General features: G+C 39.5%; 1 protein-coding gene across 4 annotated transcripts in view; it reads left to right on the top strand.

Annotated features, from left to right (window-relative positions):
* Positions 1-19,594, top strand: part of DGKI (diacylglycerol kinase iota) — a 209,826-nt gene that overhangs the window by 143,267 nt on the left and 46,965 nt on the right. For all 4 annotated transcript variants that reach the window (XM_071422458.1, XM_071422461.1, XM_071422459.1 and 1 more), the window contains 6 exons: positions 919-998; positions 2,842-2,886; positions 5,904-5,973; positions 8,426-8,466; positions 10,367-10,494; positions 11,039-11,164. In XM_071422458.1, the coding sequence (XP_071278559.1) occupies positions 919-998; positions 2,842-2,886; positions 5,904-5,973; positions 8,426-8,466; positions 10,367-10,494; positions 11,039-11,164 (490 nt within the window). The remainder of the gene's footprint in view (positions 1-918; positions 999-2,841; positions 2,887-5,903; positions 5,974-8,425; positions 8,467-10,366; positions 10,495-11,038; positions 11,165-19,594) is intronic.

Below are 19,594 nucleotides of genomic sequence, written 5' to 3'. Positions count from 1 at the left end.
TCTGGAATATTTCATGTGAGAATTTAAATATCTTTCCCGCTGCTCCCATAAATTTTTTGGCCATTATTTGATTAAAGACCCTTCAGGGAGACAAAAAGAACTTAATTCAGTGATTCACTTTTACAAAATCACATATTCAAGAGTGTTCACTTGTTTTCTTTTTATTTAATGAGATCTTAGTAGGCAGCTCTCTTTATTGTGGACTCACCTTTTTCTCTTTTATTGTATTCTTTATAATTTATTTTTCCTTTTGTGATTTTGTTTTGGACTCTTTGGTGGCAAGAACAGAATAAATGTGAAAAACCTCAATCTCCTGTTATTAAAAATTTTGCCCTAACCTGAAAGTTTTGCTGCATTTTCACAAGTTATCTTTTTTTTTTTCTTCTGTCTGACTAAATATGGAAATGTGTGGACTCTGTGTGTAGATGGAATAATATCTGTTTTTGGTTTAAAAACAGCCTTAGATAAAAATAAGCTGGTATTGGATATTTTTCCCTGATATCAGCCTGTGATTTCCACTGCTTTAAACCTGTAGACTTTGAGTTCTGAGAATGAAATATCACTCTTATTTCGAGATATAAGGGTGCCCCCCATAACTCTTGTTATGGGATATGTTCCTTTGTTTGATAATATTTGATGTTCAGATCTGAAAATGAAGTACTCAATTTAACTGAATATGTTTTAGCTTCTTTCATGAAACCATGAAAGGTTGTTGAAAATGAAATAATTGATAATTATAAATGGGTGAAAGTGATGATGATTAATATGCTCTTGCTTTTACGTAATTGTTAAGGTTTAGATAGCAGAAAACTTTCATGCGGATATGAAAAAAACCAACATTGGAAACCATTGGAAGTCTGTTACAGTTCAAGAGACTTCAGTTAAAGAGATTTTTCTTTGTTTTTGATTTTTTTTCAGCCATTCCCCTAGGGATCATAGTTGTACGAGGAGATTGTGACTTGGAGACTTGTCGTATGTACATTGACCGTCTGCAAGAGGTGAGGCCTTTGTGAATTCGGGTATCACTCACAAACCTGTTTTATGCTCCTTCCCATTCTTAGTGCAGGGATCTAATAATTGCAGCAACCACATATCAAGAGTATTGCAATTTGCCTACCATTGAGACCAAAATTCTAGAATTAAGATATGATAATAAAAGTACTGAAAAATATTCCCTAAACAGGAAATTAAAAATCATACTGATTCCTTTTAAATGATAACAGAATTGAAGTGGATGGATGTGTTTACTTCTCCTTGATTTATAATGGCATACTAGGACTTTCCATATACCTTGTTGAAATTACATAAATTATGGATTAGAAAGTGTGCTATGCAAGGATAAACACTGTGGCATTTGAGTGGGTCTAATTATGCAGATGTTTTTCTCTAATAATGGAGTAATATGAGACACCACTAAACACAGCAAATATCAACTAGATATTTTCAAAGACACAGAAATGGATGTTCATACAGACAACAATAGTTTTGCCCTTATTCTTGAGCACCTTGCCTCATGAGAGTTCATTCTACAATATACCCTGGGAAATGCAGACTCCAAATGCCTCATTACCCAAATCATTTTAAGTGTGACCCCCTTTAGTGATAAAACTAATGGGTTTTCATTAATGTATTGTCTCTGATTTTTTTCCATCTCTTAGTGATAGCTTTCAAAAATATTTACGAGTCTGATGACATTACATTTATAAACAATTTATATATGAACATTTATAAGACTTTATAAATGGTTGGTCTAGTTTACATAGGAGCTGTGAAGCTCATCCCTTCCATTGAACTCTTTGGGAGCCATTGACTTCCTATAGATTTTGGAACTCCACACTTGCAGTCTGAATGGGAAACCTAGTATCTCACTTCAGGCTTTCACTTTCTTGCATTTCAGACAGGATTCCCTTTATCAAATGCATTTCTGGACATTCAGACCTGGAGTGTGACTATTATTATCAGACATAAATTCCTATTGTAAGGTGGTGCATATTTGAAGTGTCCAGTACAGGAAATTACAGTGAAATACTTATGATGATGATCTCATCAGATTAGATTAGAAATGTGATCTCACACTGAGTTCAGGCACTCTTAGGCACAACCTCTGAAGGAAACACAGCTAGATATTTTGGTTGAATTACCCATAGTGGTTATGGAGGAATTGTGTTTTTCCAACCTTTTGCAGGGTTTGTACTAATTTTTGCATGTGTGCTTGATTTGGCTCAGTCCCATTTGCTGGGAGAAGAGATGCCAAGGTTTGCTGAGCTCTGCCAGTTTCCATGCTGCTGCAGGGCAATATTCTGCAGGCCAGGCTCTTTAGTAGACTATGTCATGTGCTATAACTATTTGACAAAATCTCTATTAAAATAAATTAGATACCTGAACCCTGTTAAATGTCAGGACCATTCTGGTATGACCTTCTTGGAGTGAGGTTGTCTTAAAATAGAGAGAACTGTCAGTGATTTTCTTAAGTGCATTAATCACTCAGAAATATTTGCAAAAGTGTCTTAAAGATTTATGACATATTTTCATTAATTTTGTTGCTGATATTGTAAATTTAGATAGTTCTCTTGGAACAAATAGTTTTTTTAACATGATAAGATATATTAGTGTCATCTCTTTTTGAAACTAGTTTTTTGGGCCAAATACATACAAATCTAAACTTTGAGTGAGCTTTCCTTGGCTTTTCTGTGGCATTTGTTTCATATGCTTAAAACCAGTGAAAAATATTTGACAAATGATTTGTGCTTGCCCAACCACTTCAGATAGTAGAACTACAAACAGCTCTTGTTGTTGCTTTAATCTTTTTCATCACTGCCCTGTCTTTCATTCTCCTGCTAGGACCTACAGTCAGTAACCTCTACTACACAAAGAGTTCATTACCAGGTAAGATAAACTTTCCTTTTAGTATCAGAACAGAAGAGGCTTAAAAATAGAAATGACACTCTTTGCATTTGAACCCATATGTTAGATGAATTTCTAATTATCCGATTATCTGATTTACCCTTAAATATTGGAAGCAAGTTCTGCTTTCTCCTGGACAAGTTTTATGGAATCAGCTTTATAATTAGCAAAGTTTGCTGATGCTTTTGATATTGCAATAGCAGTATTTTCCACATTGAAGTGAATGAGAAAATGCTTCCTCTAGGACAAATGACAAAAGCAAAATTGTTTCTCTGTCTGAGAAACTGAACAATGACATGTTGTATTGCATAGCTGTTGTAACAAAGCCAATCAGTGAGGGAAAAAAAAAGGTGTTTTAGCAGGCCCAACTTCTTAATAATTCTGTACAGGACAGCCATCTACCTTCACTTTACATAATCTTCAGGGTATTATTTTAGTCCATCCTAAGCACACGTGTGTTTTCTGCATGAGATAAATAGGTTTTAGTTTAGGTGGATAGTTCTTAAAATTGGTCTCTTTGTGTTTTACAATTTTATTCTACAGTTTATGCAATACAGAACTTGTCTTTTCAGTTGGAAGTATCATTCAAGAACATGTATTTCTCTCAGTAAAATAATTCATTGTTGAGTGCTTAAATTGAAAGTTAAATTAGTGAGACTAACTCTACTGACTCCTGAAATGATCTGATATTAACATGGAGATTTGGCACAGACCATGGTCGGTTGACACCGTGCTTAGGATCACAGGACAAGTTTGCATGGTGCTGATAGCATCTTCCTAGGAATAACAATGCAAGTCTTGTTGGATCAGCAGGAATGAGTTCACTGAAGCATACAGAGAGCCAACCTACAGGAACCAATTGTGGTGAAATTGCAGATAATGTCTTTGGGGTTAATTATTACTTGGGGGATGCAGAAAAAATTCCAGTTTCACAAGAATGCTTGTAGATGCTCTGACTGCAGACACTATAAGAAAATGCAATTTGGCATGTTTTTCTGGACTTGCCTTCTTTATATCAGTTGATGGTTTGTTTCTTTGTTTCCCTATCCAACGCTAACTTCATATTCTTGACATTTCCATCCATCATTGCTCTGGAACTGGGTTTTAGAACAGTGTTAGTGTCTAGCAAATTGACTAATAAACCAGCATGTATGATTCTGTTCCACTCATTATGAATTAACCTAAGTGGCTGCTGACTGCTCCATGTGTAGGAAACTGCCTGAGGTAAAATGAAGAGCAAAATCTGTGTGTATGGGGAGATGTACAAGAGAGTATGAAATGTCAGGAATCAGCTCCATACTTGGCTCTAACCTCTGCTGTTACAGCAGTATATAAATTAGATGCCTACCCATCTTCTCTAGTGCACAGCAGTGTGAAATCCCTAACATAACATTCATTTTTCATGATGCTACATTTTAAATGCACCCTCTCTGTGTTTTGTCTTCAGTACTTGTTTGTCTAGTATTTTTTTCCTAAGTGGTTCATTTCTGCAAATTGTCTCATTAGGTTAATTTGAGGTTTGTTCCATATTTGTTGGTATCCCTCTACATATTACAGAAATGGGAAAAAGAGGGGGATAAAGGGCATGAATAGGGTGCTTGAGCAGATTGAACAGTATTCATACCTCACTAATAAAGTGCCATGGGTACTTTTAAATCTCATAAATGCAATTTTCTTGTGTGATTCCTCTGCATTTCAAAACATAGGCAGTCAGCAGAAATATTAGCAAACCAAGGTGCAAATGAGAAAAAATATACTGGAGTGTTTTCTCATTCTGTTTTGTTTCTCTAATGAGTTTAATGCTCACAAAATATCATTCTCATGGGCCTCAAACTTTGCAAGCTAGTTCTGTAGTTGAACTGTAATGAGGTCTTGGAGGAAGTATGTCACAATGTGCAATTTGTGACTCAAGTTGACATTTACCAGCGGTGTTTCTATCTTCATTTTCTCAGCATTTTGTACTCTATGAATTTTACTCATTTCTCCTCTTTTTATAAACTGCATTTTAGTACACACCGTTGGATGTTTTCTTCCTTTTGTCCTTTGTGTTGCAGTCCCCTCCATTCCTCACAGGGAGGACTAAATATCAAGATACATAAAGCTTTGTGCATGTAGATAAAACCATATCAGCAAGCCTAGTGGGTTTCAGAAATCCTTGATTTTTCTGACAAACACTCCAGTGGCAATACAATCAAACCTAAAATCCCACAACTCTGTTTGCCCATATTAGACAAAGCTGTATTTTAAATCTGTTTCTATTGAACCCCTGAGAGATGTGTTATTTGCTCCTTATGTACTGTTAGAGTTCACTTAATGGGATGTTTTGCTGTCATTTTCTCCATCTCTGTGATGCACAGAGGCTGGATACCCTAAGCTGTACATGAGAATAAGGTTTATGGGATCAAGTAAAATCCTTCCTGTGGCTTTTACTTTTTCTTTTCCTGCCATGTGACTTGATATTCTGCTCTGTTGTCTGAAAGAGGAGTAAAGTTTAATCTTGAGCCAACGTGTACCTGAATTTACAACATTTTCAGCTGTGCTGATTGTACTCCTTAAGATGTGAATAAGGATAGAATCTGTGTCTATAAAAATTGTCTGCAAAGATCCATGCCACTCTGTTTTGCCCTGTGCAAATATGTTTGTGTTTAAATGTTATATGCAGCAGATTTAGGAAGCTGGCTGACCATTCACTGGCAGCGTGGAGCAGAGCCATGATCATCCTCTGCTCTCTTAGATCCCTTTTGATCCCTTTTGCCTCTCCAGTAAGAGCTAAAACCACATGGGGTAGCCTGTTTGAGTCTTTGATAAGTACAGGTCAGGAAGAAGATCTTAATTCCTCCCCAGTAATTTCATTTTGTTCCTGGGTTATATAGATTTTGCACATTGTGCGATGTCAGAAAAAGAAAAATTAAAAAGTCCAAGTCTAGAAAATAGTCCTTTTCAGAGAAGAAACAGTTGCTGTGTTTTTGTTAATAACATAATTTTCATGCCCTATCCAGGACCAGGAAAGCTCTTTCCCCAGAGTACTTTCTGTTCAGAGGCTCTCTCCTAGATGGTGCTTCCTAGATGGTAAGTGCATCTCCCCTCTGCTGTGCCCAGCAAGCTGCCTGCTTCTGGTGTGCGTATGGAAGATAGATCTGAGTGTAATACTAGAGAGGGGTTCCTTCTTTTTACACTGAGCAGGTAAAAAAGGAGCTGAGTGCCCCCCTTTCCCCTCTAAAAAAATTAAACAGGCCCTTCCTTCGTATAAGAATCAAAATATCTGCTGTAGCTTTTTCATGCCACAGAGAGGCAGGTTAGCCTTTTTCTTGAGGCAGGTTAGAAGCTTGGTTTATCAGTGCCTCTGCTGTGATGAGCAGACTTCATTGCATGCACTGCCTGAGCTCAGAGTGCAGCCAGTTGTGGCAATTCACTGCTTGGTGTAAGGCTGAGCTCTTCACCCTGGTTTCTCTGCAGGTGCTGTAGTCTTTAGGCACTGCAGTGTTTAGGTGGCAGAAATGTACCTCCTTTTCCTTGTAACCCTGTGCTGGAGAGCTGCACTTGTATTTGACCCAGACTTTGTCAAAGCAGATGACTTATCAGGGCCTTACATCAGGCTCCAGAGCACAGGAATTAGCAGCTGAAATGGATGGCATCTGCTTTTACAAAAGCTTCAGCATGGGGAGGCTTAAATTTTTAATGCTCAAAACAAAACCAAATTCTCCTTGGCAATTTCTAATCACCATTCCTTGTCTCTCATGAGGGACATTGATAAAAGCCATAGTGAGGATCTCTTTGGCTTTTGGAGAAAGCTGGATGGGTAGATGTGTTCAGTTTTTTGTCTTTAGTATTTGATATTCCTATGAAGTGCCAAAACCTACAATGCTACATCACTGTGCTCTTGTGTCAAAACTGCAGAGTGAATGAACCTGATTTCACTCACCCAAATAAATGCAAAGCAGATACAAAAAAAATAGCATCTGGTGAAGCACATTGTAGATGATAAATACTTTTGGGGTTAGTAATATAAATTATTTGGCAATGACAAGATTCATAATACGTGCTTTATTTAGTGAATCCCCCTATTTTCATGTGTTTTTCATGAGTAGCATAAATTTTCCTTGAACATATTGCTAATTCAGAGTCAATATCTGTGGCCAAGCATTTGATTTATAAAGAGCTCCTAAGCATATTATTGTTCTTTAGATTCAGAATTTAAATTAATCCCATTAGACCCATCAAATTGAGTATATGCTTGCTATAGTCTCATCAGAACAAAGCAGCTTTTTCTGTCACATATTTTAATGTAATCAATTCTTGTAATGTAATCAGACTGAAATCCATTTTATACATTTTAAATTATTAAGTTAATATTTTCAGTGACTACTGTTTCATTAAGCCTTATCTTTAAATTCAGCATTTAATAGGATAGGAATATTGCAGAATCATAGAGTGTTAAGGGTTGGAAGAGACATTAAAGTTCATCTAGGCCCAACCCATCCCTGCCACAGGCAGGGACACTTCTCACTAGACCAGGCTGCTCAAGGCCTTACCCAGCCTGACCTTGAACACTGCCAGGGTTGGGGCATTCACAAGTTCCCTGGGCAACCTGTTCAACTATCACACCACTCTCACAGTAATTTCTTCCTAATATCCAGCCTGAATTTCCCCTTTTGTATCAGTTTGTACCCCTTACTCCTTGTCCTGTCACCAGATGAAGAGTCTGTCTTCAGCCTCCCTGTAGACCTCTTCAGATGCTGGAAGGTTGCTTTGAAGTCTCCATACAACCTTCTGTTCTCTAGGCTGAACAGCGCCAAATTTCTCAGCCTGTCTTTGTAAGGGAGGTGCTCCAGTCCCCAAATGAACTTCACAGCTCTCCTCTGCACGTGCTCTGACAGTTTTAGGTCCTTGTGCTGGGGGCAGCAGAATTGTACACAGCGCTCCAGGCGGGGTCTCACAAGAGCAGAGGCAGACAATCCCTTCCCTTGACCTGCTGGCCACTTTCCTTTTAGTGACACCCAGGACATGCCTGGCTTTCTGGGCTAAAAGCTCACCCAGCTGGTTCATGCTGAGTTTTTCAGCAGCCATCACCCCCAAGTCCTTCTCTGTAGGGCTGCTCTCAGTCACTTCTCCACCCAGCCTGTAGGTGTGCAGGGACTGCCATGGCTCCTGTGTAGGACCTTGCACTTTGCTGACCTCCACGAGGTTTGCACTGGCCCACCTCTCAAGTGTGCCAAGGTGCCCCTGGCTGTGTCCCTTTCCTCCAGTGTGTTCACTGCTCCACTAAGGCTGCTGTGAGCAGGGACCTTGCTGGGGGCACGCTTGATTCCACTCTCTGTGCCACTGACAAAGATGTTGGTCACAGTACTGACCCGAGGCATGCCACTCATACGGACATAAGGAATAAACTTGTGTTCTTGTGGAGCCACTGTGACTTCCCTGACACAGGGGGTGTTTTAGGAGCCAGTGATGTTAGTGCAGCCCAGCTTGTCCATGCAGCCCTGCTCAGACTATTTTCTGCTGTTGTTTCTCTGTCTTGCAGCAACTTCTGCTGATCGTTTTTACCGCATTGACAGATCTCAGGTAAATCCTCATTTGCTTTTTGTTTCTATAGATTTCTTTTTTTAAAAAAAGCTAAATTGAATGCAGCTTAAAATGAATTATCTGCCGTTCTTTCTGTCTATTGCAAAATGTTACTCATGATGTCTCATGAGAAGTAGAAAAAAACTTCTGGGGTGTTTTTTAGTTGATCTAATTCACGTTGTTTCACTGAAGTCTTGTATCTGCTGACCATCTGCCATTCTGTTTACTACCTATCTGATACAGATCAGAATTTTCTGCAATTGTTTTCCTTATCAAGTCTTATTTGGGGCATCTGTGTGGCACCAGTGTATTTGTATTTATCTTTTCAATGCTGCTTTTAGGCACCAGAAATCTTGATACTCTAGGTGTGTGTGTGTGGGCCATGAAATAGCTATGGAAATTATGTTGTTACAATTTGAGAATTATGAAGAGATATGCACAAAATATTCACAAGGAACCTCAAAACAAGGTGTATCTCTGCTGGATTCAAACCTGTGGCATACATCTGACAATCTGAATATATTTTTTAAAAGACACTGAAAATTTTACAGAGCTTTTGGTGTTTCTGATTTGTAGCCAGAACGGGCCAATTAGTTGCTCAGCATTAAGTGCAAATTGTTGATTTCGCACTGTGGTTGTTTGTATCTGGTCCCCCTGAGAGCTGTGTAAGCTGTTTCTGAATCACATGAACATGTTACTGTTTCTTAGCAAAAGCAGCTGGTGCTTTAGCTCAAGCAGAAGGAGCTGTGACTTTAGTTCAGAGTTCCCCTGCTCAGTGTCTGCATGTAGATGCCATGGGACTTTGCATGCAGTCAAATAAATGGTTTGATGTTGTAATCTAACATTGGGAAGGCAGGGGTGAAGAAGATGCTGCTACAGACTAAACTGGGCGATTTGACTCAGTTTGGCTTATTCTGCATTTCTCCAATCCTTGACACTGTACTGATGGTCATTTTTAATGCCTACTCTTTCATCCTGTGATTCTGTGAGGAAAAAATTAAATACTGTGCATTGGTCCCTGTAGGGAGATAGAATATAAGAAAATATAGTGTAGAAAGTAATCTTACCCCTAAGGAGTTGCAGCTGGGCCAGTTATCAAAGATTAGGAAGAGGCCTGACTTTACCAGGCCACAGCTGTAAGCAATGAGAAGAAGATGCTATAAAAGAGTGGGGTGGCTGGGTGAGAAGGGAACTGGAGTCAGTTGGCTGCTTTGTGAAGAAAAGAGTCAGTGCTCTGAGGAGCAGCTCATGAGAAATACCAAGAAGGTATGAAACTTTTGTGATAGGAGACAACAGTGTGGAACCCCTGCAATAAGATGACAACAGGTCCCAGAGCACAAACAGTGGAAAATTTCCTTCCCATTTCCCTACACAACACTGTGGTTTTTTTTGAAAGACAATAAGCCTTCAGTGTCAATACCAAAAATAAAGGATTGAGAAAGAGAACTTTAGTAATGGAGATGTGAAAACAGAATGTACAACTGGTGGAGATCTGAAAGAGTACCCTCAAAAAATGAAAAGTTCTGTCAACTATCATCAAAGAAGAGACTTCAGGTGTTGGTCCTCATTTCAAAATGCAGATCTCAGCTTTATGGGTAGACCTCCAGGTTTCATCAGAATGAATGCATAGTCATCAAGGAACAGCCTTTAAAATATTGCTGTGAGTGTGCAGCTTGCTCATGGGGAATCTTGTTTGACTTGAAATCAATGACATATAAATTGGTGACTTCTGTGGCATTGATGTTAATGTGTGTGAGTATGAGTACACACTTAAATACAGAGTTCCTTGAATATTCTTCAGGGAACCTGACATGCACTCAACTCATTCTAGGGCACTGGGTACTCTGAGGGATCAATGATGCTGCAGGTTCATTATTTGTTTCTTGTGTCACTCCGACAGGAACATTTGCACTTTGTGACGGAAATTTCGCAGGACGAGATTTTTATCCTGGACCCAGAGATGGTAATGTCTCAGCAGGTGGGGACGCCACCAGGAATGCCTGACCTGGTAGTGGAGCAGGCAACTGGGTGAGTGCTGCTGGAATCTCCTTTTCAGCAGGTGTATTAGAGATGGGCATCTCTTTCTGGCTCCCTTTTCTGAAGGATTAGATGTGGGAGGGCAGGTATTCTGTAGGAACAAATCCAGTTGTTGTAATGACAGGAGAACAGTTGTGTAACATCTGCTCCATTAGGCTTCCTGGAACACACAGCAGGAGTAGTGGACTTCAGCACCTTTTAACCACCTCACACCACCTGACCCTCAATCCTGCCATAAATCTCTAACAAAGATTGAGTTACAAACTTGTCTGCATGGTCAGAGTTCTGATCCCACTGTGTAAAGCCCTGAAGCCCTTTGTGTGTAAGAACGATCATGAAGAGTCTCTGTTTCTTATCATCCTCTTGACAGACCAGAAATGCTTCTATTTGTCTTTATGAACAGCACTCATAGTGAATTAATCTATTTTAACTTGCTATGGGCTGAAAAATGCTGGGAACCAATTAACATAAGACAGCTTCCAAGTGGAGCACACCAGGGGTGTGAAGGCCTTTCTCTTCCTCCTTCTCTCCTTAGAATATCGGAGCGGTGGAACCCTGCGGTTCGGAAGAGGATGCTGAGCGACAGCGGCCTCGGAAAGATTTCTCCCCACTACGAGGTACCTGACAAACAAAAGGACGCCAGCCAGACACATATGCTGCAGTAAGAGCCCTCTGCATTTCTCTGCTTGATGATACACTGTCCCTCTCACCACAGACAACTCCTAATGTCTCCTTTAAGCTTAATTAATTGTGCTGACATGCTGAAATTGCAAATACTTTTTGCTATTTCGCTTTTGCTTCTCCCTTCTGTTCTTCCTCTTTGTCCATTATATTATGTTCTTGCCTTTGTTTCATTCTCTGTGTCACTCTCCCCTTTTAACAAACCAAAATCCAAGTTTTTGAAAGAAAGTACCTTCTTTTTGATGTTTGAAGTTCCAGCTAATCTTCTTGGTAACTGGTTTGGTAAAAGGTCAAAGCATTCACCCTCAAGGTAGTTCTGATGCAAATATGATAAAACAGAAACCTCTAGAAGAGCTGCTTGCTGTCAAAGATGTAGGCAAAGGTTTTTATATAATCTTGAGCCATGTAGGGTGGCTGTACAGTTTTTGATCATTTCCCCATGAAAGAAATTTTTACCTTAGTACTATCTACCATGTTCAGATTGATTTAAAAATTCTGCTTACCTATGTTAGAAATTGTTCTCAACTTTTTTGGTTATTTCACTTTTGACTTTCAAAACCATTAGTGGATCACTACCAAAGATTAGATGGGAAATGTCTGTCAGAACCCTGTTGCTGGCTTTGAAGTTATTTGTGTTTTGGTGTTGTATTCCCCCCATCCCCCAATAATTATGTTATGTACAATTGTGTTTGTAGTTCTACTGTATCAGCAACCTATGGGCATGTTTTAGGACAGTATAGAAAAACTAGGATTAGTGACAATGTGGCCTTTTTTCCAGATTTTTTTAATGTTAGGATGTGTGTGGGAGAGGGCTGCAAGGTACAGGGCAGGCATAGCCTAGAGCTCTGGGACAGGTGCAGTGGGGATGGCAGGCTGACTAGCCCTAAGACTACCTACTGGAAACTTTCCAGCTAAATGGAAACTGCTGTCAGGAGGAGATGTCATGGCAAGAAAGGGTGATCAAGGTAGCACTGCCAGGAGAAAATCACCTGGTTTTCTCCCTGAGGGATTCTGGAGCAGTTCTTGATATTCTTTGCAAAGTGAAGAATGGTGAATTCAGGTTCATTTTTTCCATAGACTGGAATGGCAGGGTCCAAAATCTGAAGCTGGCAAAGCTGTGAGAAAAATGATGCTTAGACAGTTCAAGGCAGTGTGGAGAAATAGTGAGAACATGTGGACTAATTTCTTATTGATAAGAAGAGTGATTTTGTTTACATCAGCATGACTGGAAATGTTTGCTTAGCTGTAACAATTACATTTGGTGGATTTATTAAGTACAAACTAAGCTAGTAGCATTGCTCAGAGTAAAGTGTCCCTGTCACTGCCTACTATGAGGAATTGTTTACTTTACAATTTCTCTAAACTTTAATTGTTTTTGCTCAAATTTTTCATGCTAAGAATCAGTCTATGACTGATTCTTTTACTTTTAGTAAACACTTTAACAAAAAAGCCAGTTGTTTATGAAGACAAGATTTGTATGAAATGTGCTCCTTTAAATGACCTTCCTTCAAATAAATAAATCCAGTGGTCCTTTCCTGAGTTGTGTTAGTGCTGGTAGTGGAATGAACCTCATTGGACTGAAAATTTGGAAGCTTGACATTTAGTAAAATGTCATCATAATACCAGGGAGATGCCTTTTGCTGTCTTGAAAATTACCCCTGAATTTGCCCTGATGATGAGGTTGTTCGTGCACTTTGGAGACTCAGGTTCAAGAGCTTTGCTTTCAAAACTTTCTGTCTGTACATGCTCACAGAGGAGTTATGCTCCTCTGGGCTTAATTCAGGTTGCAGACCTGAGTGAAGTGGGACTGTGCTGCTCATTAGCTGATCCCCAGCAGCAGGGGGAAGAGGGATGCATCAGTCATGGTCAGATGGAGATGGTCAGGAGAAGGTGTATGAAGGAACAAGGAAAAGAGGTTGCAAGAGCCAAAGGATCAGAAGCACAAAGGAAGCATGTGCAGGGGAACAGGATTAAAGGATGGGAGCTGTTCAGAGCACAGAGGATGATAACCAGATGTCTGGGGAGTCAGAATGGAAATAATGAAAAGGAGGAGGGCATGGGGAACATATAGGTAAGAGATGAGTGAGACAGGCTAGGGGCATGGGGGAAGGGTCTGTGGCTGTTTCTCTCCAGAACAGAGAATTCTGAATTTAATCAGGTTATTACACAGGTGGGCAAGCTCTGAAATATATTTAAATATTGCCTCACTTGCTACCAAGGTGGAAGGTGTATGGTACATGAGTCAGGGGACTGCAGTGGAGGCAGCAAGGTGTTATTAAATTTAAGACAGTTGAATGATGCTCTGTGGGACTGGCTTCTCTTTTCAGCGTCTGTGACAGAATTTCTGAATGGTGAGGATTTACAACAAACTTTTCACAAGTGGCTGGTTAACCAAGGGGCTCCTTATTCTGTGCATGTCCACTGTGAAGTAGGTTTGGTTACTGGGCGGGGGGGGCACTACAAGGAGATTTTGAAAGAGTGTGGAGGGCTGGAAACTGAGAAATAGGATTTCTGTTGCCTCAGGTTGTATGACTAAAATGAATGGAAAGTTAGTGCCTGCTTTCCCAGCTGCAGAATACAGATAATATTGCAACCTCACCTTAAAGGAGCACAGTGAGGGCAAATTTCATGGTCTTGAGAAACCTGGATACTGTGGGGAGACTCTGTCAGAGACGCTTAGCAGGACATGAATCATTTTGCATTCTGTGCACAGTCTTGGCAGTGTGAAAGAAATAAATCTTGAGGCTGTGCAGTGCATACACGGGAGGATATCAAGCAGGTTTTGACTTAAACTCTGAGGCAAGAGTCCAGCAGAAGAAAATACAAAGTGGCAGTGTGACTATAATTTCTCATAACATTTGAGTGAAACAGGGTTGAAGTATGATCCCAAATTTCCAAGCTTCTGTATATTTGACTTAGCAATCTAAAAAAATCTAATGTGGCACTTTAAAGAAAAAAAATTAGTACTCTAGAAAGCATTATTATATTTTGGCAGCTGAAGTTCCTCACAGGTCCTTTGCAGAGATTTGTCCCCTCAGAAATTATTTTTCAATTAAAACTTGAAAAAAGGATTTCAGCAAGATTCCTAAACAGGAATATGGCAGAGAACAGAGTACTCAATTCCTCTTGTACACAGAGCTCCCACGGATCTTCAAAGAGTCATCAGCATCCAATGTTTTTATCCAGTCAGAAATATTGTACAGCTCAAAATGCATTATCCTATAGCCTAGGCAAATGACAGGGGACTTAGTGTGAGAGAAGGGGTCATAGTTGACTCACTGGGAGTGCTTTCTCAGGGGTCATTTTTTCTCCTCAACAGGGTATGACCACAGCTGGTCATAATGTATCTTCAGGATGCTTAGAGTGTATCTGTCATCACTATGTACACACATATAGATGTGTGTATATATATGTATATACATACATATAAAACTTCTTTAAGATAATGATTTTTGACAAGTGAGGAATGTAGCTAAAAATTCAAAGTTGAAGGATCCCTTATATTATTTCAATAAATGAAAGCAGAGAACAGAATACATGTTCTAAAACTAATTCTAATGTTAGGTGTTGCTTTTGATCACAAGCTTGTTTGGTTAAAGCATAGTGTGAATATAAAGGTTTTGAGGCAAGGGTCTTTCTGAGATAAAAAATATGCTTTTTTTTCCAATTAACTGAATTAATGTTATTTTCAGGTAGCTGTTGGTTAATAGTATTTCATATTTTGTTCCTTATTTGATAGCTCTTTGATCTGTGGTGGATTGTACAGGACATGAAACAGTGTCTTGATGCAGTAACCATGAGCTGGGGCAGATTGTAGTTTAATAGGGACATCAGTTAGTGTGAACACTGTATTAAAAAAACACATTGGAAAGACAATTTACTAGGACTAGAGGTGCTTAATCTTGAAAAAAAGATAAATATTCTGGTCTGACTGCACTGATACAGGAAATTGGACCCTTCCGTTGTACATGAGTGGCTTCATCCTATGATTAAATGATGCAGTGAGATGCAGAAGACATTACAGCCTGCTGTGTGCTTGTTGTTGGCCGTATATTTCTCTTCTTGGTTGGTTGTCACCCTGTTATATGATGAGAGCTGGAAAATTTGATAAAATCAAGCCCCCAACAGCAAACAGAGATGAAAAGGTGATGACTATATCTTGGTAGAAGTTTAATCTACACCTTTTAATTGAAGTCATTAATTTTCCCAACATTCAGGGCAGTAACCAGCTCTTTTCTAGCATCTGTCCAGCTGTGATGGTAATGTGTTTCCCAAGCTGCTGGCTGCATTTTCTGGATCAAGTGCATGGCTTGTGAAGGGTGGGCGAAGGTTGGCCAGGATGCCATCTGGTCTTGTTAGGGAGAGGAAGAAAAAAATGCCTGTAGGTGCTGGAAGATGGCTGCAGCCCTTTCCACTAAATAGACATTAATTAGCTAGTAATACCATCCAGGCATTGCTTTATGAAGCTGTAATAACCTAGTTTCTCAGAGGGAAGAAGAAAAAGGCTAAATGCCAAGTGTTTCACACAGCCACAAGAATCTGATCATTGCCCAGGAAATCAGTGTGACAACGCAGATGTTACAAGGTGGTTTAGGGTATTTTTTAAAGAGAAATCTTCATGTATTACAAGATGAGAAGAGCATCAGGGATACAAATTTGCATGTTAAAGGAGAAAGAATGCTAATTTAGTGGAAGTTTAGAAAATATAAAAAGATGATTCAAAGCATGCTAAGCAGGGACTGCCTGGTGACAGTGAATCTTTAAAATTTCAAAGGTTGGTAAGGACTTGAAAAATCCAAAGGTTTGCCTGAAAAATATTGTATTGGAAAACTCAGCATTAGCTCTTAAATAGGCAGAGTTGTCTACTCTGGTGTTTTTGATAGCAAAATCTGAGTTAATTTTCAGGTTCAGATTTAGTTCAAGCTGCATTTATAAAATTACACTGCAAGAGTGAAGTGTGTATGTCTTAATCAGGTATTTGTGTACCTGTAAGAATTGCTTTCCATTTTGCAGATGAGGCTCCATGAGTACTGATTGCTTTCAAACAAATCTTATTTTAGTGAAGGTTTAAATCACCATTACCTTTACTGTACACTCCTGTGTAGTCCTTATAATGGAGCTCAAATGTAACAGAGTGCAGTGTCTGTTTTTTGCTTAGCTCTCCCTTTTCTTTCTCTTCTGTTGTCTTGGATACTTTTACAAATAGCATCTCTCTCACTACCTAAAAGTGGAGCATGAGAGATTTGCCTAAAGCAACTCTGCCTCTTGCTAGGAAAGTGATGTAAAAAAGATGGGGTTGGCACTGGAAAGGAAGATGTAGACCCAAAGAAGATGGTAAGTGTTGTAAAGAGGACTTAAAATTATTCAGAAGAAGGTAAACATGGATTAAATAGGGAAAGAACTTTGAAGAAAGCAAAGAAAAGTAAATTACAAGAATACAGCAAATGAATAAGAAATTGCTTGGAAGGAAACCAAGTTCCCTAAGAGAGACTGACTGTGAAAAAAGTGATGCATTTTGGTGTGGGGTCTGGTTGTGTATTTTTAAAGCTTTTGCTATTTGTCAGCATGTTGCAGTCACAATAATTAACATTTTATACACATCCCAGATAGAAGCTACAATTTATCCACCATTAGGCAAACCTTTCTTCAGCTCCTCTATAAATCTTCCCTTACCCCTGCTGATGAAGAATTCTTTGACGAGGATGGCACCTGTTAATTTTTTTAGTCTAGAGCACAGGTGTGGTAAACAATGTCATGTATTTTAAGCTTCTCTTGTGAATACAAGTTCTCTATATACATCAAGTTCTCAGCCATATTAATTGTTTTGGGAGATTTTCAGTGGGAACAAATGCAAGAATTATTCAGGGAGTCCTAGCCATGTCTAATCAGTAGACACACCTTTACTCAGCTATAGAAGAAAGGCAGAGTTGGGAGAGGAAAACAATGCTAAAAAGAGAGAGAATGGAGAGGAATGTTCACACTGAAATACTTTTGCAAAGACTGGCCTGCATGAGATATGCTCTTGGTTTATTCTGAGTGGGTAAAACTTGAGAACAGATGCTCTCAACTCGGGATTCAAGAGGCTTTGTGCTACTTCAGCTGGAGTGGTACCATCTCAGGGAGGATTCTGGGCATGGAAAGATCCTGGCATTTAGTTCTGGTGTCTGAAGGCACAAAAGCAGAACAAAGGGAAGTGGTGCCACACACAAGCCCTGCTAGGTCAGGGGATGAGCCATGGCTTTGTGGTGATGGCATGCACTGGGCCTGAGGGACCTTTGCAAACAGTGAGAATCAGATGTTCTGGAAACTATTCAAAACAAACTTTCAGCAACTTCTGGTGTTACCTTTAAGTGATTGCATACAGGCAAAATCTTATTGCATTATCTATTCTTCTGTTTTGATTAGTAGAATTTTTATGTCACTACTTACAAGTCTGGCCTTATCTATAGAGAGCTGGGCTGTAGAAAATTCATGGGTATTACTTTAAAATTTTCTGCAACAGTCATTAGTAATTGGTACTTAATGTCATCCTGACAACCCCAGCCCAGTAATACTGAGCTTTAAGACACAACCTTAGCTTCTGCTCTTGTTAACCATAATTGGGAAAAGAAGAAATCAGAAATTGGTTTAGATTTGCACGTCTATAACCTTATTTACATATGTGAATGCAATGCAGAGAGTGTGTATTTTCTTCAAGAGTGAAGTCTCCAGCCTCTGCTGTTGAGGCAGAGGTGTTTTAGTAACAGTGGGCACATGTGAGGTGGGTTTGTGCATACACCCCTTCGATAGATGGCAGAAGCAGAACACATCCTGTACTGGATCCTGTACAGTGTTCTTTTTCTCCTCAGTACTTATTACCAATACATCTTATCACTCAGCATTTAGCTCCCCAGAGTTGACTGGGTGGGATTTTTGGCTTCCTCTTTTCTCACCAAGCTGCCACCTCTTAATGACTTTTGTGGCATCTCACACCTGATGCACACCTGAGGAAATTCACCCTGCTGGCAAATTATTTTGATGGACAGTGACATGCAAAACACTCCCACACATGATGAGACTACAAATTGGCTTCTTTAGAGAGATCTTGCTTCTTGACTGGCATCCCACTTTCTAAAAGGGAAATGCAAGCAGTCCAGCTCCCCTCCTCTCCTTTGGGGCAACTTCAAGCAACAGAATGCACACATACTTGACAAAGGAGCCATCTTACCTGAATGTTAAAAAGTCAAATACCACCTAGCTTGAAAATGCCTTCTGAATATTTCCAGCAGACAAAGGGGCAAAGCCGAGTTTTCCACATGGAATGTAAGTTTTTATTTTGGAGTGCATTTAAAGGATAAAAAAATCATATTGGCAGAGTAGAGATAGCTTGGTACCTTGGTTTTCTTGAAGTGGTTTACCATAACAGTTATTAATCTGCTTTCCACTCTCTGGCTGATAGACTCTACTGCTTCAGTCTTGGCTATTTTGTCTTTTTTTTTTTAGCAACTGTGTTTGCAGTTGCATCCTTGCTTGCCTACTTTAGTCCTTGATTTGCAAAGCAGAATCTTTGAGAAGTAAAACAGTTTACGGCAAAGAAGGCAGCAATATATCAAGAGAAAGACTTCTCATAATCTTGTTTTCTTTTTGTCTGGGTAAAAGAAATGACATTTGATAATTTAATTTTTGGGGCCTACTGCTTTCCCTGTATTGGACTTGTGGTAACTGTACCTGGCAGGAGCAGGGCAGCAATAGTGGATCTGACAATGCCACTGCAGAATGTGAATATCCTTCTCTCCAGCTTTATGGACTGGAAACAACAGACCTACAGTCCCCAGTGACATTAAAGGTGCTGGAAAAGGGGATGGATGGGTTTACTGAGGTGATAAAGGATGACTGACAGAAAGATATATTCTTCTGGGTATACTTTAAGCACTGTTACAAATATAGGTCAAATATTCTCCAGCATAGCAGACTTAAAAGCCAATCAAGGCTGGAACAGTTGTGCACCTTGTAGTTTTAGACATATATGTCTGTGTTTATATGTACTTCTTACTCATTTGTAGGAGTTGAGGTAAGAAAAAAACAACCAAAACAACAAAACCCAAATCCCAAACCTCCCAGTCCTAGTTTTCTGGGCATTGTACAGGAATAGCAAGCCTGTGTCCATGTGCTCTGTGCCTGCCATAAGGAGCTGCCATCTGCTTGGAGAGGAGGCTGGTTCTTAATGTATTCTCACTCAGTACCAAGCTGTCTTATCAAAGCCAAAACCAGTGAGCTTCAGAGCCTGGGTAAGAAACAGCCCTGTACATGTGTTACACACACATTGGGCTACGTACTCTGTTCAAGCTTTCACACCTGGACATCTCATTAGATGCATTTAGACTCTATTTCTATTCCTGTTCATATCCCTAAGTTCTGGTTTAACAGGCTT

This window comes from Agelaius tricolor, unplaced genomic scaffold (assembly GCF_023055355.1).
Source record: "Agelaius tricolor isolate 1412-34295 unplaced genomic scaffold, bAgeTri1.0.p SCAF_3, whole genome shotgun sequence".
Classification (NCBI taxonomy): domain Eukaryota; kingdom Metazoa; phylum Chordata; class Aves; order Passeriformes; family Icteridae; genus Agelaius; species Agelaius tricolor.
This window is presented reverse-complemented; position numbering and strand designations above follow the sequence as displayed.